At 38.8% G+C, this 22,988-nt stretch overlaps 1 protein-coding gene across 2 annotated transcripts in view; it reads left to right on the top strand.

Annotated features, from left to right (window-relative positions):
- Positions 1–22,988, top strand: part of FAF1 (Fas associated factor 1) — a 150,400-nt gene that overhangs the window by 9,954 nt on the left and 117,458 nt on the right. For both annotated transcript variants that reach the window (XM_059477802.1, XM_059477801.1), the window contains exon 2: positions 10,761–10,829. Coding sequence is in view for 1 of the 2 variants with exons in the window: in XM_059477801.1 (XP_059333784.1) it covers positions 10,761–10,829 (69 nt within the window). In the remaining variant the exon portion in view is untranslated. The remainder of the gene's footprint in view (positions 1–10,760; positions 10,830–22,988) is intronic.

The following is a 22,988-nucleotide window of genomic DNA, read 5'->3' as shown; positions in this document are numbered from 1 at the left end:
CTTTTAGAAACATAACTTGGATATTCTCAATGATAGCTCTTCATGGAAAAGCCAGTTAATTTCTCTGATGTAAGGGCAGATAGGTAATTAGCAATACTAACTGACATTTATAGAAAAGAAAGAGGCTACTTTGACTGATTTGTGTGCATTATGCTCCTGCTGTAGGAACCTGAATAATTTACCACTGGAGCACCAATTTGTCTTTAGAAAGAGGTTTATTCTGGTTTTTTCATTCAATTACCTTGAAAAGACTCTTGGCATCATAGTAATCATGTCACCATTTCCATCAGCCCATTCATATAGGTATTTGGGTTAGTAGGTCACTGAAACAGATTGAGAGGTGGTAGCTATAGGATCCTTTTTCAAATGCCATGACAACCAGTACTAATTATAATATTGAAATTATTAATTATATGTACTCCCAAAGGCTAGGAATGGGCTTTCATTGAAAGATACTGTGAAAATTATTTGTCATATTGAAAATACCACATGGCTAATATATCTTGGTAAGCAAGGGTCAATTACAGTAAAGTTTACACTCACTGAGTTCATATTTCTGTGTGGAAGGAGCTGTGGGAGAGGATGAGCATTTGAGCCATTTCCTACATGTCTTAAGGGGCCTTGAGAGTCTCCCATCTTGGGAATATTGTGTTGGAGCTGGAAAGCCTGAAAGGGTGGAGTTTTCCTGTGTATTTGGGCAGTTCTTATGATTCAGTTACCATTGCAAGCCTAGTTTTCACACACTTCCATACTAGAAGTACAAGGTAGCTTTTTCAAGGAACTACCTGGCATATCTTTGACAGGATCTCACATTTTTCTAGTCGTTGAATAAATCTGTGCATATGTGGGGCAGCCATTAGATGGGTGCTCTCCTTTAACTACTGTAGGAACTAGAATAAAAGGCCTGGGGAAGTACCTAACATTTTACTCGTCCCTCATTATATTTGGATGAAAGGAAATGACATACTTACTGACTGGATTGATACCTACTAATTAAGCCCATTTTTTAGAGTTGACTAGTTAATGTGCAATTGTAAAAAGAAACTGCTCAAAGAGGAAATCAAAGCCCTCATGTATGCATGACATGTTGTTTGGTCTATTGAAATAGTCATCTGCTGGTCCTCTATGTCTGACTGGTTGAGCAGGTCTTTGTTCCACAGCAGTAGTTAATGCTTTCAAAAGATAATTCATTAAAGCTGAAGTTCTTAAGAGACATTTTGAAACTAGAACAGAATACGTTAGCCCTTGGGTTATTTTATATAAGTTTCATTTTTAACTATTGCAGAAAACGATTTGTAAAGACAAGAACACTGAAACTGAGTCACTTCTATAATTTTTTTTTTATTTTCTAAAGGTCAGGTTGTTTGTGTGAGCAAATATCAAAGGTGCCATATCAGCTCAGATCGAAGACCCAGCTGACCTAATGTCTTTTCTACAGCAGTGGCTGGTCCTTAGGAAAGAGCTGAAAGAAACAGGATATGAATGGATTTACCTCATCCTAGTTTCTGGAAGTCAGCATTTTGAAAGCTTGATGATGTTGCTGTAAAGCTTGATGAGTTTGTTGTAAAACTTTGGAAACAAGCTGTGCCAGCTTGAGTTAGTCTTGTGTTCTTCAGCTGGCTGAGTTCTTGAGAGACATTTGAGTAGTTTTGTGATGTGTGAGTTTGCTCTGTAGAAGCTGTGTTCACTTTTCCTCAGTGTGTTGTTTATATGTACATACTAAGCCTATTCTATGTAGTTTATTGGAATTTCTGCTGTTTCTTATTAGTGCAGAAGTCAAATTTGAACTGTAGAAATATTAACCCCTTCTGGTTTGCACCACAACACCGGGAACATGGTGTTGATTTCACCTTTAATCAAACTGATTTAAAGAGGAGTCTGCTGTGAAAAACTTAAATATAAGTTCCTTTAGAGTTTTGGGGACTCTCACAAATCTAGTGGTTTGCTCTGTGTGTCTCTGCTGACATTTTAGGATGAGAGTGTTTTCTGTACAGATCAGCTGTGTTACAGGATGGTCTCGAGATTCCCCAGTAGTGGGTATCAGTGCACACAATTCATGTAGCTTTTCTGATATGCCCTTACCTTCTTTGAATACTTCTTTACTGTTTTCTTCCTTTGGTCCCACTGACTTCCTGTCAGTCTTTCTTGTCCTGATGTCCTGATGCTTTTAAAAGCTTATATAATATTAATGTCTTTAGAAAGCTGTTTCTTGGTTTTTTTTTTTTTTTTTTTTTCTTTTCTGCCCTTGTTGGCCTGTGTTATTGGTAGGATCTGTGCTTGGAGTTTGAATGTGCTGCTGTTTCTCTGCTCTGGATGCCTGTTGGTTTTGGCTGGGGTAGAGTTAATTTTCTTCCCAGTGGCTGTTTTGGGGCTGTGCTCTGGATTTGTGCTGAACACAGAGTTGATAATAAGGAGATGTTTTTGTTATTGCTGAGCAGTTTGCACAGAGCCAAGGCTTTTTCTGCTTCTTGTTCTGCTACACTGGGAAGGGGTTGGGGGTGCACAGGAAGTTGGGAGGAGACACAGCTGGGACAGGGCACCCAAACTGACCAAAGGGATTTTCCAGACCATATGACATTGTGCTTGGTGTGTGAAGTGGGGGAAGAAAGAGAAAGAGAGGATCTTCAGAGCATTGATGTTTGTCTTCCCAAGTAACCACTACACATGGTGGGACCCCATTGTCCTGGAGGTGGCTGAACACCTGCCTGCCCATGGGAAGCAGGGAATTATTTCTTTGTGTTGCTTGGCTTGTGTGGATGGCTTTTGCTTTCCCTATTAAGCTGTCTTTATCTCAAACTGTGAATTTTCCAGCTTTTATCCTTCAGAATCTCTACCTGGTCCCACTACTGGGGCAGTGAGTGAGCAGTTCCATGGGCTTGGCTGCTGGCTGGAGTTAAACCATGCCAGTGCCTTTTCCAGGTTTTGAAGAGTATGTCTGTTCCTTGCTGTGCTGTTCTTCACAAAAAATTAAAAAGAGTGTTTGTGAAATGCTGACTAAAATATTCTTTTGTATGGATCAGTACTCTTCCTTTGTGTGCTTATCTAGAAAGTGGCTTTTATTTATTGTTGAGTTTTTTAAAAAATTCTGCTGCTTTTGAGATAATGAGGAGAAAGGAGATGAGTGCATATGTGCAGCAAGCATTTGTTTGACCCATGCAATTATTTTCTTTTTTCTATCAGTTTTTCTTATGTGATACTGTAAGGGCAAAGTGATTCAGGAAACCTTGGGGTTTTGCTTTCATGGATATACTTAATAAAAGTATTAAACAAACACAGAAACTTTGGGATAATCCTAACTAAAACATGTGTGTAGCTGTTGGGTTAAGACTGTCTTCAGTCCTCAGGAATGACAAATGGGTTTGGTAGCGTAGGGTACTAATTAATGGGTACTGCCTTTTGGTTTGTGTTTTAATTCAGTTTGACCACTGCTCTTTGTATGTAACGTGTGTGGCTTAAACACTGGAGTGTTAGCATGGGGCTTGGGAGGCTTGGGTTCATGTCTTGGCTCAGCTCATGGGCTTCCTAGGGATCTGCCTTCGTGGTATTCTGGAATCAGAATTTGCTCCAGAGTCGTGGGAGAGTTGACAGTCTGCTGGAATCCATTTGAACGTGGTTAGTGTGGTGCTGGGTTAGTTAGTTCTGCTGAGAAGTGGTTAGAGCTTCATGCTACCAGTTTAGACTTTGTCCCCAGCTTGCTTTGTTTGGAAGGCTTGCAGTCATCTCAGAGTGTGGGCAAAGTTCACTCCTGTCTGCTTGGTAGCTACAGGTTGAAATGTCTTCTGTGACCTTCATAAGTAATATTTTTCCTTCTCCCCTCTTCCCTCCCTACCTCACTTTGCTTAAGGGGATGCTCAAATAGGAGAATGATGGAGTTTGTAAATAGTTGGGTGTGGGAGTTGAAATGCGTTGGGCAAACTTTATTCTGGCATATTTGCCTAAAACCCTTTCTTGATTTCTGATGCTGGTAAGTGAATTAGCTTGTTTTTGCTAAATGAACAGCTGGTGAATCTGCTTAATTTTTACCAGATGGTCTTCTGAGTATGACAAAAACTAGAGAAGCATTCTTATCTCTTCAGTTAGATGCTTGCAGTAGGTGACCTTTCAGTCTGATTTTTGGTCGATATGCCTGGATGTTGTTTTTTAAGTGCTTGTCTGAAACAGAAGTAAAAGTTAATATAATAACCACGGATGACTCATATTAAGAACAGTCTCGATACACTGCTGGGGTTGTTGCAGGATTAGAAGGAGCAGGGATGCCACAGAGGGGTGGAGCTGCTGAAGTCTGTGGAGGTGATCCTGGTACTGGTGGGACTCTGGGATGAGAAGAACTGAAGTACCAAAAAATCTAAGTTCTGAGTGTCTGAATGTGCTGCATCTCTTGATAGCCCAGAAGGGAGTCCCACAGGCCTCTTAAATTTGATATTATGGTACTAAAGCCTTTACTTGCTTGGCTAGGCATATTGGCTCAACTTTACCTCTTTTGGGGGAAGAAGTGTTACACTTTGTTTCAGTAGCTTTGAAGTAATCACCATTGCAACAGTGTATGTGTGAATTTAAAGAAAATTTTCTGACTTATTAACATGTCAGGGGTGAATTAGTGTCCTAAATCTTTCTGGGTTTGAGTGGATTTCTAGCTGATATGATCTGGAGCTAGCCTTGGTTCTTTATAGACTTGGTAATTATCCTTGATTACTGAGCTCATAATGGATGGGAAAAAGAAGCAAAGTCCTATGCTTGACTCTAGAAAGAGGAAACTCAAGGATTGGTTTGTTTAAAAATCTTGCATCCAGAAACCTGATTTTTGTTAGGAATGCTTGGAAAGGGAACTTAAGGATTTTTCTAGAAGCAGTAGCAGCCACTTAGTGGGCTGTACAAGTGTTCCAGGAGCCTGAGGGAGTCCATTCTTTCTCATTGTTCAGGTGAGAGCACTGCTGCCAGGAGTGCTGGGTTCACTGTCAGTCACTGCACTGACAGAGCAGAGCAAGTCCAGTGAAGGGTTCCCTGGGGAGGGAGGAGGCTGGAGCACTTTTGTGTGGAAGGTGATGTTGAGGGAGCTGGCTTTGTGTAGCCTGGGAGAGGAGGCTGCAGGAGGATCTAGTTCCTGTCTCAGTTGTACAGTGGGTGATAACAGACAATACAGAATCAAATTTCTCTTGCAGTTGGAGTCTGAGGGTGAGAGGCAGTGGATATGGGTTACAGCTTGGGAAATTATAATTAAATATAAGGAAAAACAATTCTCAGTGAAGGTGGTAAAGCACTGGAACAAAGTGCCCAGAGAGGCTGTAGACTCCCTGTCTTTGGAGATATGCAAAACCTGGCAGGGAGGTGAAGTGTGTCTGTGAACTGCCTGGTTGTAATTGAAGAGGTGAGTAAAGCAGCAAGATAAATCTCGGTTCTTTTACACAGGAAATATGCAAGGAGATGGGAAGTATCCTTTGCTGTAGTTCAAATGCTGCTCAGAACAGCTCTGAGTGGTTTGTTGTTTTTAAGCTGCTGATCTGGGTAATTCAGCTGTCCTGAGCAGGTTTGTGGCCTGGATTCAAAGAGTTTTCCATACTCTTAGTCTCTCTCAATTTTTGAAGAGTAAGTTACCCAAGGGATAGTGAATTGATTTTTGACAATTTATGTTCTTTGGCAGCATTTCTTGAAAACCTCATATATCTTTATGGAATAGAGTTAACTCTAGTTGCCCTGCTCTATCTGGTGATAAAAATTTATTTGGTGCTTTCAAGAGTAAGCACTTCCTAGGGTGTTGTCTGTGCACTTGCAGGTGTGTTAATGCTGACTTCCTGAGCTTTTGTAGGAGATCCCAGAGGGTGAAAGGATTGCCTTTTCTTCCTAGGCAATGCTGTTGAATCTTTTTGGTGCCTTCATGCAGTTGTTTCTTTGGGCATTGTAGCATTTGGCTAAACATTGAAATGATGGACTGAGCTACAGATTATTTTATTTTTCATCTGTTAAAGGAGAGAGTGGTACCCAGGGCAATTCACAGCTGTCTGTGAATTACAGCCCTGGTTTTGATGGGCCTGAACTTGTACAAAATGTTCTAGGCCTAGTTTGGGTTAGATGGTCCCTTTTTGGAGAGAATACAACTATTGTTGGTATCCAAAGAAAGTATGGAATTGTTCAAAAAGAACATTGAGACTTAGTCCTCTATCCAGGTATTGCTGTGGCCTTTTGGATGCTTTGCCTGCTGCATTTTGCCTTGGCCAGGAGGGGAATGGTGCCCCAGGGGAGAGACATCCTGCCTTGCTGCCCAATGCCATGTGCTGCCAGCTCCTGTGCAGGGGGACAGCATGTGAGGCTGTGTGTGAGTGTCAGCAACTGCTGCTGCTCTCCAGCCCTGCAGGAACAGCCCTGCTGCTCTCCAGCCCTGCTGCTCTCCAGCCCTGCAGGAACAGCCCTGCTGCTCTCCAGCCCTGCAGGAACAGCCCTGCTGCTCTCCAGCCCTGCAGGAACAGCCCTGCTGCTCTCCAGCCCTGCTGCAGGAGCAGCCCTGCAGGAGCAGCCCAGCTCTGTGCTGGCAGCAGCAGTTGGCCCTTGCAGCTGTGCCATGGATCCTGCATCCTGCAGTAGGTGCTGGGGGGCAGCTGCTGCCAGATGGGGAAGGCAGCTGCTCCCTGGGCTGTGGAGGTGGGCTGGAGCGTGGGCTGTTGGGGTCTCAAGCCCCACATCCAGCTGTTACAGCTGCTGGAGTCAGACCACCCTGCAAGGGATTTAGAAGAGCCAGTCTTTCATCCTGCATTACAGCTTTCTTGGAAGCAGCTTCTAGCTCTGTCTCAAATGCCTTGGAGTCTGTCTGCCCTCACAACTTGTTCCTATTGAATTGTTTCCTCACTAACTTCTTTGCTTCTTTTATTGAGGTTAATGTTACTGTGCAAGGATAGCACCCTAATGTTTACCTGTGAGACATTCCAAGGGTAAGGTGTCCATTGCTCTGGGGATTTGAAGCTACCTGGAAAAAAATTTGGAGAGCACTCTGAAATTTTATGATGTGAAAATTTCAATCTGCCTGGTGGAAACTTTTACCTGCCCTGGAAAAGGAGGATGCTAAGAAAGTTGTTTTAACATTCAGTAACTTTATCTTCAGAATCTGATTATGTATTCAGCACACAACAAAAGTTTTCTCATCTTCGCATTCATGTTCCTCTTGTGTGGTCTGGAAAAGCACAGAAGTGACTGCAGAGTCTCTGGAGCTGCTGTGAAGGCTGAAAATGATATCCTAGATCTACAGGAAATGGAGGGAGGAGGAGGAACTTGTTCTACCTTTTCTTCTCCTTTGTCCTCCAAAAAAATTCTTTGGTTTCTTTCTGATGTGTAAAGGTTTACAAATCAGTGAGCCTTCAAGGTTTTACCTTTTCTGTGGTGGTTTGTTCCTTTCATCTTTTGATGACTTAGAGGATGTGCTGGTTGTTCACTGAAACAAGATTTAGTAGTGTTCACGTAGGAATTTTCTTTTAAAATATTTAATGCCTTCTGTTAAGCAGGTCTCTCATGAAAATAAAGCTGAATAAAAATCTGTGAATAATAAAAAAGTCTCCTCAGCCCCTCTCTTTACTTGCTCAGAGATGCATTTTTGCATCTTTAGGACTCATCTGCTGTGCTATATTTTTAAGAGTTTTTTCACTTCTGTTTCTGAACAAATTTAACTTCCTTTTTCCCATTAATTTTTTTGTTTGTTTGTTTCTTGCTTGGGTAGAATAAAAGGAATAAACTTGAGGAAAACATCTTTAAGTACTGTAAATAATTAAACCCTGTGAATTTTAGTGTGCCTTTCTAGATAAGTGAGGCATAGAGCCCTAAGGTGCCAGGTGTCCCTTGGACTTGTACTAATGAAGCTATTCCAAATATAATGAAAATACAGCCAGGTAATAAGGGAAGTAGTCCATTAGAAGAAGCTCTTTTAAATATTCCAGCCACAGGAAAAGCTGAAATCGGCCCTTGCAATTAGGGATGAGAGGCAAACCCATGAGGAACCAGACTTTGTTAATTCTGTTGCTCACAGAACCTGCTGGTTTCCTGTGTGCTTTCCCTAAAGGAAACAAAGGCAGCAGCAGCCAGGTTGTTCTGGGACTGATCTGTCACCACAGAGCCTTTGACGTCACGTCAGGCTTGCCATTGAGGGACTGCTTGTCTTGTGTGCTTAATTTCTTAGGGAAAATCAAAGACATGCAAACCAGATGATTTTCTTTAGTTTAGCTTGCATGACATGATGCAGGTACAAGGAAGCGTCTTCAGTTTTTGGTTGCTGGGGATTTTTGGTCTCACTGATGGCTTTTGACTTGATACAAGGATTTGTATGTTGTAGTATGTAGTGTTTGAATGTTGAAATAGTGCAATATAATAAGATTCTAAATAATCTTAATTTGCTGCTACTCTGACATTAATCAGTGTGTTGAAGATCTGGGAGTGTCTCTTTTATGGTTACATTGATAAGTAGCACTCATTCTTTCCTGGTCCATTCTGAAATGTTTGTTTTCTGTTTCATTGACAACTGGCAAAAATGATCCATCTGGAAAGTGAAATCTTTGTTTAAGAACTCCTCAAAATCAAATATTAGAAAGGACTGTAAAAATGGTGCAAAGATTTAACCAAAAATGCTTGTCTTGGCTATTAAGAATTCTGATGATCTTTATTTTCAGCTGGTGTTTACACCTGTCTGTTCTTGTTACCCAGTGACTCTGCCTGGCTGAGTGACCAAGAGCAGCTTCTGTTTTACATTGTAAGTCACCAGAAAGATGATTCAGGAAGGGTGCAGACACCAGGTGAATTAGCTGTTTAATTACTCTGCCCTCACTGGGATGAGTTAACTCCTTTCACTGTGTGCTCTGGCAGAAGGATAAGCTAATTTTGTTTAGTTTATCTCAAAATGAGAGTACACCAAAGTGAGCTGAATTGATTTGCAGTTAGTATGGGCTAAGAGAGGACAGTGGCAAGTCAGCAGAGCTGTGGGATTGATAAAAAGAGGGGACAACTAAAACCACTGTTAAATCCTGTACTGTAGGTACCATCTCAGCTTCTGCACAGCCCAGGCTGAAAACAACACATTGTTGGGCAAGTTCTTATTGTAGGTTGGAACACAAGGTAGTTCTTCAAAAGGTCATGCAGATTTTGCAGAGCTGACAAATGAGAAATAGTAATTAATTCTGTAATGACCAGATTAAGTGTATTTTACTGGGATGTAAACAGAATCTCAGACTTCTGCAGAGCTTTGTCTCAAGGCAGGATTTTTTGCAGCAGATCTGTTGGCATCAGTTCCAGTGGCAGGTTGATGGGAGTGTGAACCATGCTGTGATTTCAGAAATGACAAGCTCAAGCCCTCTACTCTGCAAACCTACCTGGCTTAAGTGTATATAAATGTACAAGCAATTGCTGGGGATTGTGTTGAAGTTTTGTTCCATTTTTAACTTCAGAAATAACTGCAAGAAATAATGGAAAAGAAGGCTAAATGATGCTTCTGAGGAGCAAAGTGCTATTTTTTTAGCACTCCCAATGTGAAGTGGGTGAAATTCAGCATTAACACAGCATGCTCTGAAGTGGAAGAAATTTTGTTTTGTTGCAGAGAGGATCAATGTGGTGATGAGAGCACTGGGCAGCAGTAAAACTTCTGCCTCCCCTCTGCAGGCAAAATTCTCCATAATTTCATCTTGTGGTCCTTCAGACTGGTCCATTTTGTGTTGACATACTGCATGTAGTGCTTTGTAAGTGTGGAATTTTTCAGGATTGAATTTAGGAAGAGAGAATTGGCCTTGAATTTCTTCATGATTTCTTCTTTTTATGTTTTCATGCTTGTAAATTGGAAAAAAAGAACATGGGAAATAAATGACCTGATGGCTCTTTATGTCTTGGTAGGAAAAAAGTGTCTGCTTAGCCTCCTTCTTCTCTTACAACATAAAGGGAATCAGGAAAACTGATTGTTTGCTGCTGCTATCTAGCTCTGTGTTATTACTGTTAAAAGGTTTGTTTTTTTATTTTTTGGATGCAAAGATTTATATAACTATGTGGTAAAGCAGAAAGAACATGATCATGTTTCAGATCTTGTAAAATTCTGAACTCCTCTTGTGTGTTTGAATACAGTTAGGATGAAAGATAAATTCCAGAAAGAGACTTATCTGTTTCCTTTTTTCTCTTTTGGTAAAATATATCTGATATGTTTCAATGTGAATAGTGGCAAATATGTGGCAGAATGAACAGCAATGCTCTGCCTGCTGAAGTTGAATAGTTGAAAAGGTTTGGGTATCAAAAAAGGCAGCAGGTTGCTGCATCTCAGCTTTTGCTGAGTAGAGGTGCTCTTGTGTTTGCAATTAAGCTGAGTTCAAAATATGGTTTTATGAGGGTTAACCTTAAAAATGCTATTGTGTTAGATTTCTTGAACTAGGTAAAGCCAGAACACAGGGATAGAACTTCAAGGTTTTTTGTGCTCCCTTTTAAAGTTAGTATGAGTGCTTCATAGTTTTGAAGGTAAAACACCTTTATGGGACAGCACTGTTGTCCTAATTTTACAAATAACTTATTGGTCTTGCTTCCCTAGGTGGCTTGCTCAAGGTTACAGAAGAGTCCTCTGTTGGAACAGGGAATTTTATCTAAATGTTTGATGTTTAAAACTTGAAGTCTGATTTCTGGATTACCCTTTTGTAACAGAAAGGGAAAACCTATACTGTCATCCTGTCATCCTGCTGAAATTAACTGAATTATAAGTATTAATACCCTGATTTTGATCAATGCTTTTAATTCTCTTTACTGCTTCTTTTTATTTTTAGGCATGTACTGGTATTGAAAATATTGATGAAGCTATAACGTTGCTTGAACAAAATAACTGGGATTTAGTGGTAAGTATTCTAAGAAAATGACTTCATAGATCAACCCCACATAACAGTGACATGGCATCTTGCTAAGACAGCTGGTAGCTTTATTTCAAATTTGGGGGTGTCTCATGGCTGGGACAAACAGGCTGTTATGTGCAGACTGTTTCTGGTCTCTTACAGCCTCATCTCCAAGCAAATGTGATCCTGAGTTGAGCAAACCCTGCTCTGCTGTGATTGTCTTCAGGACTTTTAAATTTCTTTCTTGTCCTCTAAAGCATGTTTCATATTGTGTTTAGTTTCCTCTTGGCTTCATTGTGTAAGAAGTGTTATGAAGGGTAGTGTTTTTAGAAGACCTGTGTGTACACACATGGGTTTTGAGGATGTAGGATCCTGTGGAAGAAAGGGAAGATAAAACAACTTTTCCAAATTTTCATGTGCTTTTAATTTAAAATTAGGATTGTTGCTCTTCTGTTGGTGGTTGTTCAGGGTTGAGTCAGATGATTAAAGCCATAACTTTATTTAGATTTGGTGCTATCCAGAGACCATTAAGTACAAACAAAACATCCAGCAAACACTCATCCTGGAAAAACCTCTCATCATTTTGCCACAAGGTTCAATGTGCAGACAAGTAGGAGGAAACCAATAAAACCAAGCAAAATAGTCGTAGGTGTTTTAAGACTCTTCATAGGATTAGTAAATAAAGAAACTATTAATCCAATTTCTTAAGGTTTAGAAGTGTAATCTACAACAAACTTAATTAAAAAGTGAATGGTCTTCCTTTCAACTGTAAAGCATTTGATTTCCTCCTTGTTTTTTTTTCTCTTTTCCAAGTGAATGACCTTTGGAGCAGTCCAAAATATCAGAAATTTATTATGAAGAAAATTAGATTTCCAAAATTTGGTATGGATATAGTTTCAACTGTAACTTATTGTAAAAAACCAGTACAAACTCCCAACACTTGAAACTACATGTTAAAATGAATGCAATCTTTATTTTGCAACATGTCAAGGTATGAGCAAGAGTGAGACACCAGTGAGCAGAAGGGAGTGTCTGTCATCAGTGGCTTCAACCAGAAAAACCCAGATGTGTGTTGGGTGTTGGAGTTAAAACATCTTTTGTCATAGTAGTTTGTAGTGACATGGCATGAGCTCTTTGAAAATTCAAGTGCTTACTGGAAGGTGAGGAGTAGCCTTGTGCATTCTGTTCAGGTTGTGAAGTTCCCAATACAATCATTAGATCTGTTGGATGTGCTTTTGGGGGATTTGTAAATTGTGTGGATTACAATAAATGGCAGCAGGTTGGGTTAAATGAGAGAAATGCCATGTAAAATGGTCAGAACAAATAAGTCTCTTCTGAGACTCCAGAATGAGCAGAAAGCAGAATGAAGTTTTTAAAGCTATGAGAACATCTTTAAATACTTAATTTTATTAGTGATTACTAGATGATCTAGAAGTAGAATATAGAGAGGAAAGAGGTAATGACCCAAATGTGCAGGCTTAAAAAAGGCATAGGGAAAGTAAGAAAGGATGGAAAATTAGGAATGCAAGAGGTACTTGAGGAAGATATTTTTGAAACTAGGTAGAAGATGAATGAGAGGTATGTCTATGAGAAGGAAATGGTAAGTGGTAGAAGAAAAAAAATAATGTTGAGGAAACTGTAAGTGAAGGAGATGCCCTAAGGATCTGTCATTAACAGGACATTGGCTCATTCTTATTCAAAGCAGCCCTTGTATAAAAAAGGGAGTGGGAGTGAAAGTCAAATCCTGCTAATCTAACAAGGAGGTAGAAACAAAACAATGAAGGAAGAGAAGAGTGAAGAAAAGGAGTTCCTGGGGTGTGAGAGAATCAACTATCTCTGTTAGGCAAGGGTTTTTAGCACTTCAGAAGAACTTGAGGAGAGTCTCATGATTTAAGAGAAATGTAGCATTTTTGATCCACATGTGGTGGTGGATTTTTCTTTCTTTTTTTTTTTTTTTGGTTGGGTTTTTGTAATACCTTAAGTTCAGTAGTCAGATACAGATTCAGGAATTGGGGAGGGTTTGTTTTAATTCAACCAAAAGGTCTTGGGTTTTTTTTTAGCTGAGATGAAAAACTAAAGGAATCCTTTAGTTCAGCACTCTATGTTGACTAAATATGTCGTTCAACTCAGAGCAAAACTTTTTTTTGATTTCTAAGGAAAACCAAACTTGAAGAACTTGATTCACAGTTCATGAGGACAGTAGTGAAGTAGTGATGATTTTGGTAAGGGCTCTTCTGCCTTCCTTTGGCCCCCAGTGTTAGGTAAATGGGAAGAACACAATTTCTGCTTTCTCTAATTTCACTTCGTTTTCTTCATCTGATTTTAAATGTTGATTCCTTTACTTCTATGATGTTGGAAGTAAAATCCAAAGTCAGTACTTGATGAGGAAATCTTCTGTGAGGCACCCAGGCTAACAAGTAGAAAGCTAAGCAAATCCCATTTGGATGTCATCAACCAAAGTTCAGGGGCACTCCTGCAGCAAAAGGGGGAGAAACCAAAAACACAAGGAAGTTCTTGTCTCAAAGACATTGTTTACTCTTGCTTTTCACTCAGCCTGTCTGTATCTCAATTCCATGTTCCTGCTTGGGGAAAAAAAGTCGTGCATTATCAGAGGCTGTGCTAAAGAGCCAGGTTGAAGATTCCCTTGGGCACCTGTTGATTCTTGAACTCTCTGACACTCAGCTCAAGGGCGTTGTTATTTCTCTGGGACTTCAGCCAAAACAACCAAAAGAAGGAGCCCTGGTGAGCTGGAAAGCAGAAGGATCCCAAACAGAAACAGAGAAGTAGGCACTGACATGGGCTGACAGAGAAGTACATCAGAATGCACACAGACAGCAGAGGTTATTAGGTTCACAAAACAAGTTCCTTACATTGTGCTACAAGTACTGTGTGTTTGTGTAAGCTTTTCTGAGGATTACTTTGTTTGCACTGAAGAAGTATTCCTGCTGCTGCTCCCTGTATTTTTCCCCTGGTCTTGCTAGAATTTAGTATTAAGGGTTAAAATGTCACCAGTATCTTTCCTATTAGTGTTACTATGTTCTGTATCTTTTGGACATTTGGTTTTACCTTTAAACAAAGCTAAACCTGGGTTAAGTGTAAGGCTCTCCTTTCTGGGTTTAGTTTTTCTAATAGTCACTTCTGGATTTTGTTAAGAATTAAAAAGAATTCCTTTTTCTTTTCAGTTTAGAACTGGAATGTCAGCTTCCTATTTTTGAACTTTAAAATATTACTTACCCCAGTTAGAAGTCTTCATCCCTAATCCTCTCTATGGGATACTCTAAGACAGTATAAACTGCCTCTAATTTATCTTGAGTTGGGTACTAAATAAACTGGATTTAAATGTCTCAGAGTTGTATATGTTTTATAGTGCTCAAAGCAGTTGTATATGTTTTGCAGTAGCTGCTTGAAGCAGCATGGGAAGCTGTCTTTCATAAATGTTTGGTTGCTTGGCTTTGTTCAAGTGCTCTAAATAAAATTGGTCACAAGAGCGCTGCAGAGGAATTCATATGCAGCAACAGTGTGAAAACTGCTTGGTGGGATCATGAAGCCTAATTTTGCCAATAATTAGTTCCCCTCTGCTGCATATGACTTGGCCTTTGTGGTGGTCTGCTGCATATAGAGCAGCTTGGGGTTTTTCTGTGTTAGAACACTGTAGCCTAATTACAGAGCTTATTATAGGCTGGGCGACAAAACGTTTCAGATGTTCTGTGAGATACAGAAGATCAACATAGATAATATAATGATCTCTTCAGGCATTCTGCTATAAATGGATGCAGCTCTTAAGCCTCCCAGGGTTGCTGGTGTGTTATTTCCTGAGTGTCATTTCTTTCAGCTCTGTTAATTTACTGTAATTTTTGCCATCTGAGGAAGCAGAAGTTAGGAATTTCTGTCCGATGTAAAGTCTGGTGGTTTCATAGCTTGCCCATTTAGACTCTGACCTTCTCTTTTGGCATGTGAAGGTAAGAATGACAGATAAAGACATCTTAAACTTTGTGTACAAACAATAAAATAAAAGTGTGAAAAATCCCAACTCTGTGTCTGTTGAAATGTTTCAGATGATGGTTCATATTTAAAGGAAAATCACCCATTAGTGACTTGACCTTATGCTCTATGGACCTTTATATATGTGAGGTTATTACACAGGTGAGAGCTCTTTGCTCTCTTAAGATCCAGTGCTTGAATCTGTGCTGAAAGTAAGTGAAGTGGTCTGCTCTGCCTTTCACAGGTTTAATGAAAAATTCAAGTCCTTCATATGCAGCATGACTTCATATTCTCTACTGGTAATCAGAAGAGGTTTTTTGAATGAAAAGCAGAATTCACCACACCTAATTTTCTGCTTTTTCCAGGATGGCCATTTTTGTTTTTACTCCTGCTCCCTGGTTTAAAATTGTTTTTATTTCATGTCTTTTCCAAGAGACATTGTAATGTAGGTACTTTTTAGTATTGCTTTAAGAAGAAAATAAATTCCATCAAAATAATGGGGGGAGAGGGACATTTATTTTCCAAAATTTAGTTTCCTTGTAAATGTCTGTATAATAATTGTACATATATAACCCCCTCCTATTTTTTATTTTCAAAATTACCTTCGTGCCTTCCTGCTGTACTTGGCTTGATTATTCTGTATTCTGGTAGAGGAACAAAGCACAGTGTAACTTCAGTAAAACCAGCAATTTAGTGTACCTGGAGATGGGATGACTTGCAGTTCCTGTCATACTCAGTTTCCAAGAATCTCCTGACAAGAAGTGATTCTCTGTCTTGCAAGGAGAAATTGTATATTTTGAACATCTGTTTTTATAAAGCTTCAGCTCTCAACTAGAACTTTTAGTTTTAAATGGATAACTTAGACAGATGGAGGTTTTTTTGCATCTTGCTTGTAAACTTGTTGGAAAAGAATATTTCTCAGACAGGATTTTTTTTTTCTCTAAGTACCAATTTTGAATATGTGTATTTACATCTGTGTAATGTCTTTTGGAACAAAGTAACTGAACAGAGAAAAAAATTGAATTGAGAAAAATCAGGTAGGACTTGGCAATTTTTTATTTTTCTTGGAAGTGCCCATTTAGGTGGGAACGACAAAGAATGGGCTCTTGACAGTTCTCAGCAATCTGTTATTTGTATCTTCCAATGATCTAACCAGTAACAATTGTTTTGTTATGAGGTGTAGCAAATTTCATAGGAGCTGGTAAAACTGATACACTTAAATTGGCTTTTGTCCCTCTTGCTCTGGTTTGCCCTGCTACAGCTTTGATGTGGTCTCTCCCTGTGTGTTATTTTGATTGATTTGAATTAGTCTGCCTCCAGAAACTAGGTGATTAATCTGAGTTTGGCACACAGCCCTTTCTTTTCCTTAAATGTGGGGCAGTGTTCAGTGTATGTTTATGTCCTGTGTTCAGCAGCTCTCCTGTTGCATTGCAAGGCTGTGTTTCAGTGGCTGGGAACCAGGACTGCACTTTATGGTGATGGTCTTCATCAACTGGCCTTTTGATTTTGTGTTGCTGGCCTGCTATTTTCTTTATTTTAGAATTGCATACTGAATATGGCACAGATTTGACAGCACTCAGTGTGGGAACAGTGAGAAGTTCACGGTATATTCCTCTCATTAGGACTAAATCTGAGAGATTTTCACTGTTAGGGCTTGTCTGTGTATTAATAACATTCTCCCTGTGGTCAGATGAACAGTCACATCTGCCTACTGCAACCAGAGGTTTGTATATATATAAGTAGTTTTTGTTAAGAAATAACCTAAAGTTTTTCTCGTACAGTGATGATACAAGCAGTGGGACTAATAAATTCAGATTTCTGTTCATGGTGAAAGACTCTTGTTTCTTTTAACAGAGACTTTTGTGTTCTGAGAATAAACAAAAAGCAGCACCTGTGATCCCAGTAGTGCCCCATGGTAATGTTGGAGCTCTGTGGATGCATCACCTACCTACATTAGCTTTTACAAATACTTTTTTTAGAGCTGCTACCTCTTATTGGTAGTTTCTGCAAAGAATTGCTTAGCATTCATTTCTCCTGAGACATTCAAATTTCAGAACAAATTTCTAGAATATACTAATAGTGAATTGGCTGGTATGAGTTATCTGTAGTTTATTACCCTGTGACTGTGACCTATTTAGTTGAACTAAAAATTGCACACATCTTATAAACATGTGTTTGACAAGTGTTTAGTCTGTCATTGAGTCATGTTGGGACTGTGTGAGTAGGAGAAAAACGAAGTAAATTATTTAAGAACAGCATCTGTGCCAGTGCTGTGGCTATTTTGGAAGTGAACGTTACTTGAGAAAATTTTTATCACAAAAGCTAGGAGCCATCTAGAGCCATCAGAGTTTAAAAGCAGAGTGTCTTAAAAATGGATTTACTTACAATACTGTTGAGTATCTGAACAGTTTCTAGTTTTATTTCAATAAACTCTTCCTTAGCCTGTCCTGGGTTGCTGCCCCCCAGCAGAACAGCACAGGCTGTTGGGGAAATGCTGCGACAACTTGCAGGTTACTTACTTACTTTAGGATTTTCTGCTTTCCAAACTTTTAAGCTGAATCTTGCATAACTATTTTTTTTATTATGAATAAGTGATTAGGCAGTTGGCTGATTACAGCTAGGGTCATTGGAACACTGTTGATATTTCATGTTATTATGGCTTTTCAGTGAGGGGGCCACAGGCTTTTGGCAGTACTTCTATGACTTTTCGTGTCCTGAGTTCTCGTGTCCTGAAATTTCTTCCCTGGTAGTACTTTCTAGTATGTTACAGTGAATGACAAAAAAAAGCCTACTTTTTAAAAATAAGATGGAACAAAAAATATATTGTCATGAGGTAGCTTATTCCTAAACTTTGCATTTTAGCATTGCCATTCAAATTTACATAAAGTTACTAGGAGAGGGGTAAAAATATGCAAGTTCAGAACATTTTCCAATATTCATATCAAGGCATAGCCTTTGATTTATCTGACTCTCCTACTTTCTATCTATTAACGTTTTAAGGAGTAATAAACTATGTTTTGGTATTAAGCATAAGCAATCCTTACTTTTAGAAGGTGAAGCAGCATTAATGTCAGAGTTGTGACATTGATGACTAAGACCAAGGTACTTGTATGTGTGTCAAAGCAGAGACACCTCATGGGCTACTTTCCCTTTCTATGTGAATGAGTTTTGAGTGGGTTGTTGAGAGTAGATTGCTTTCCTTTATTCCTGCTGAGCTAGAGGCAGCTCAGGTACCTGCTGATCCTTAAGCTTCTTAGAAATCTGTACAGGTTCTTTACTTTCACTGTGCCAGGAAAACACATTCAGTTATGAATTTTTTATTTCCGTTGCACTTTGTTTGGGGAATTAGGCAGTGACAACATAACATAGATTTAAGGAACTCTTCAAAATGTAGTGGGTTTTTCTTCCCTCAGAATTTTAGAAGTATATCTGACTGTTGAAAGGCTTCCTAGTGCATTTAGGCATGTAGAGGGAGTGACAGGAAAAAATTTGCTGAAGCCACCAAAGATGTAGGGAGAAATGGGAAACCACATCTAGAGTGCTAATTGTAAACAATTTCAGCGCGTGCTCTCTTGCTGATGAAGTGAATCATCTGTATGAATGTATTCATGTGGCATTTTTTGATGAAATGTTAATTTTTTTTACTTTATTAGCAATCCTATTGTTTTGCAGCTTTTCATGAAGTATATTTGTTGTAAAGAAAGCAAGCTGAAATAAAGCAGAATGCATAGAAGACATTTCATTGTAGTTCAATTACGGTTTTTGGTTAAATTTTAACCACGATGGGGACAAATGTTGTCATTCTGTATAAACTTTGTGGGTGTAACTTCACGTCTAGCACTTGGAAATACTTTTGAGACTTGCAAAGCTGGGGAGATGCCAGCAAGTATAACATAAGCTACAGGAAAAAGCTGACTCATTCCTTTGCCTCGAAAAGCCTGCCAAAAATAACACAGGTAGAGATTGCTTCTCTTACTACTGAGGCACAATTAGTAATTTTGTTATTTAAATATTACTCAATTAATTAAAAAACCTAAACAGAATAATAATTTTTATTACTTAAACTCATAGCAGTTCATTTTTGTAACCTCTGAAAGTAATGGTTTCAAAGTAAATGTGTAGTGTAAAAAGCCTCTTTCTGGTTAAAGTGATTGGTATTTCTGCAGAAGGTTTAATGGAATTTCTTGTTTAGAATACACATTTCAGACTTGCTTGGAACAGGTGAGATTTGGTAGTTGCACAAAGCTGTTCAGAAGGCACATTGCTCTGCTTGGGAATCTCAGGGTCCAATCTGCATGTCTTAATTAACACAGCTGCTTTCAGTAAACCTCCACACTGACTGCAGGATTTGACTAATACTTACAGGATGATTTTGTCAGCACCAGTTACTAAAACTTCTGCTTTTTATTCTGGAATTTTCTACTTTTTTATTGTTGTAAACTGATTGCAAGAGAAGTCTGTGAGTGGTCTTACTTTTTATCCAGTTTCCCAAAATCACAGAATGAGGGTCAGAGCAAATGTTTTGATGTGTCTGTACCTGCCAGTACCCATTATTACCAGTTCTGTTGAAAATTAGCCCAGATCAGTTATTTGCAAAAAGAAAATTATTAGAGGAGCATGATTTCAACACATTTACTGTTATTACTGGGATATTCGCATACAGCAGAGTCCTGTGAGTTAGTTTCATTTTAAGAAGTATTTCTTCTCTCAGAAGGAACTAATAAATCTTTGCACTTCTCCTGCTTTGCTTTACTGTTGCATGTAAAAATATGTTCCTTTGTCACTTGGATTTATGGTTTTGAAGTAGTTTGAAATTCACTTTTGCTTTTTCAGTCCTTTCATGGATGCTTTGTCTCACTAATGCTTTCCTTTATCATTCAGTTATTTGTTTTTTCTCTTTCTGAATAATATTTGTTCCGTTTTGGGGTTTGTTTCCTTTTTTTTGAAAAAAACCCCTCTCTCCATTGTAGAAAGCATTTGGAGTTCTATTGTCTATTTGTTTTGTTTCAACATCAATAAAAATAGATTTTAAATCTTTAGAATAAGAAGTTTATAATGTGAAAGCAGAAAATTAGAGTAGGAGTATTGTATATCATGGAGAATATCACATTTAGCCCAAGTTAGGAGCAGAATGATTTGCAATGGACTGACAATTGTAAACAGAGTGTTATTAATGACCCATTTTTGCTGTGGAAATATATAATAAAATACAAAAGACAAAAAAATTAAATTTCTTATGAATTCTTAATGAGGGCTTTTTAGTGTATTTCGTTGCAGTTCTTTAAATTCAGCAAATCTTGAGGGATCCTCAAGCACAGATGAATAGAGGCTAACATTTCCAAAATATAACAGCTAGAGTTTTTTTATTCTGCAGAACTCAAAACCACAGTATGTTTGTCTTGTGTGTCATCTCACCCTCTGTAGTGAGGTTTTGGATGTAAGTTTTGGTATTATATTCACTTAAACAATCAGAAAAAGAAAGATTAAATGCTGAAAGAGTCAAAGATTAGAACAAGTTTTTCTTTGTTCTGAGTAAGAAACAACAAAATGGCTGTTTTTTTGGTTATAATTTTAAATTCTGTCCTACAAGTGGCTAACACCTCTTCCTGTCTTTGCTTCTGTTAATGTAGAAAACAGCATGGGGTAGACTTTCTGCATTTGTGATGTCAGAGAAATCGTTTTTATATCGAGGAGATACTAAATGTATAATAGGAAGGAGAGGCAAAATGAGCAGTAAAGAGACAAAATACAGAACTTTGGTTTTTTAGCTTGCCAGACATGTTAAACTGAAAATAAAATCTGAGTCTGTAGCATCTGGAGGAGGCTATAGATTTTTGGAAGTCATAATAAATGAATCCTCTCATCAAAAAAGCTTTTACTGAGTTTCACAGAAATAATTGAATGTGTGGTTTATGAGGCTATTGCCTTAAGTTGAATACATGACAAATTTGCTAACACTGTAAATCTGACTGTGTCAGAAAACTGGGGGGTTGGAAGAAAATGCCCCATGAGCAAGTTACTCCATTATAATTCCCTGTGACTTCCTGGAGCCCTTGATGCCATTTGTTTGGACACCTTTGGGGTTTGGATCATTTACTGTGACAGTTCCTATTACCCTGTCTGGAGGTCTCATTTGTGTACTGTGTTTGTTTAATGTAAACCTCCTCAGCTTTTACCTAAACAAATGTAAAGCTCTGCGAGGGCTTTGCTAAGTGGGCCCAAGTGGTCTCACTTGCTGAGTGCAGTCAAACCTAAATAAGGCTTTTGGAATTTTCTGGGAGCAGCTGCTGCTGGTTTTGTTGAGCTGGTTTGGTTATTCATCCCAGTGAAACTTGTGCATCTCTCAGGTGTGCAGGTTATTTACATCTCCTCCCCTGGAAGGTTTGTTCTTCCAGCACTGTGCTGTTCCAACTTGCTTTCTCTTTTTGGTTATGGATGTGTTTTCTAGGTCCTGTTTTGGAGAGTTGATCTTGCTTTGTGCTTTGTGAAACCTTTTGCTCTTCATTGGGCTGGAGCTTCCAAAGGAGAGATTTTCAGGGGTCTGTATCTGTCAGCCAAAACCATGGTGTGCTGTGGAGGTCGGGAAGGAGAGGGGAGGAACGTGAGGTGGCCACTGAGGAAAAGCTCCCTCCTCACCCATTGCAAAAGCCTTTAACTGCTCTTTTGCCTGGGACTACCTTTAACTCTTAATAATCTAAATATCCCTTTTAAATTCTGGAAATTTAAAAACTACCTCCCATCTGTAGTTTGTGATGAGGAAGGAACCCCTTGCCTCATTTGAATATTCAATCAGTGTATGTAGACTTCTGCTTTTAAATAATATGATTGGTAAATCCAGTCCATCTTCAAACTTTGTGAAAATCACTGAGTATTTACAACTTGTGAGATGAATATTTGTGCTATCTAAAAACCCACATTATTCACAGGACCCTGGGGTGACAGTCACTCAGATGTGCTTCATTGCTTTTAAATGGTTAGCACTGAAAATTGTGTATTTTGAAGGAAGTCATTGATGCTGTTTCAATAGGTAATTAAGGAATGATGGTTCTTGGTTTTCTTTCTGACACTGTTTTGTACTGATTAAAGGTGGTCACAATTAATCAGAACTGACTAATCTGGTTAATATTCCTCAGAGGAAAAGTTTTCTAAATTTCATTCTGTTTCTTCTGCAGTGTTCTTCAGGTACCTAAATAATTTCAGAATACCGTGGATTTTTTTATGTTGCCCAAACTTTTAATGAATTTGTTAACATTTCATTAACCCTGTTGCTTTATTGTTCCCTATCTTTCTGAGAAGCAAAAATGTTGGATTGAATATATTTCAATGCTGTAACCTGGAACCATGCTGCTGAAAAAAACCCACCAAAAATATTGTTACTTTGGACCTTTTAATGGGCACTTGTCAGTCCAGTGTTATGTCACATTCTTGACATCCTTTTCATTTAAAAAAATCCCAGGGTTCACAGTATATTTATCAAGATAACCTGTACTGTTGAATGGTGGAGTCACAGGTGCTTGAGACTGGAAGTTGTTTCTGGATGTCTCTCTGGCCCAAAGCAGGTCCAATTAGGTCAGGTTATGCTGTACTTAATGAATTTCTAAATAAGCTGCTCCAATTCCTGGCTATATGATTGATATCCTTAAACAAAATGTATAAATCAAGAAGAGCTACATTCAGTTTATAATTTATTGAAATAAATTGTGGGCCTGGTAGTTGTTTGAAGGCTGTCATCAAAACAGGAATGATTCTGTTTCAGGATGGGATAGTGTTATGGCATAATTAGTGTATGGATGGCACTGAGATGCACCTAGGATTCTTGGCTTTGGGAAAAATCTTCTGAAGCCCCTGTAAATTTCCATTTAAGTGAACTTCACTGTTTAAATAGTGATAGCATTAGCAAGCTGTGGTACCCTGGATCCAGCAGGGGCACTCGTGGATATGCAGTGTGAGAGCACAGAGTGCTGCTCCCCTGGCATCACTCTAGCAGCAGGTTATTGGGAGCTGAAAGAGCTTTCTGATCCAGACATGGCTTCTTTATATCAATAACCCATAAATAGATTTAATGCACTGGTTTTTAAAATTGTTTCGAGAGTAGCACACATTTTTAATTACTATGAATTAGCCACACAGGGTGGTTTGGTGATCAAAGATCCCTGTTTGGAGAGACAAAAAAATGGAATATAT

This window comes from Ammospiza nelsoni, chromosome 9, assembly GCF_027579445.1.
Source record: "Ammospiza nelsoni isolate bAmmNel1 chromosome 9, bAmmNel1.pri, whole genome shotgun sequence".
NCBI lineage: Eukaryota > Metazoa > Chordata > Aves > Passeriformes > Passerellidae > Ammospiza > Ammospiza nelsoni.
Note: the sequence above shows the minus strand (reverse complement) of the source record. Positions and strands in the feature narration are given on the sequence as shown.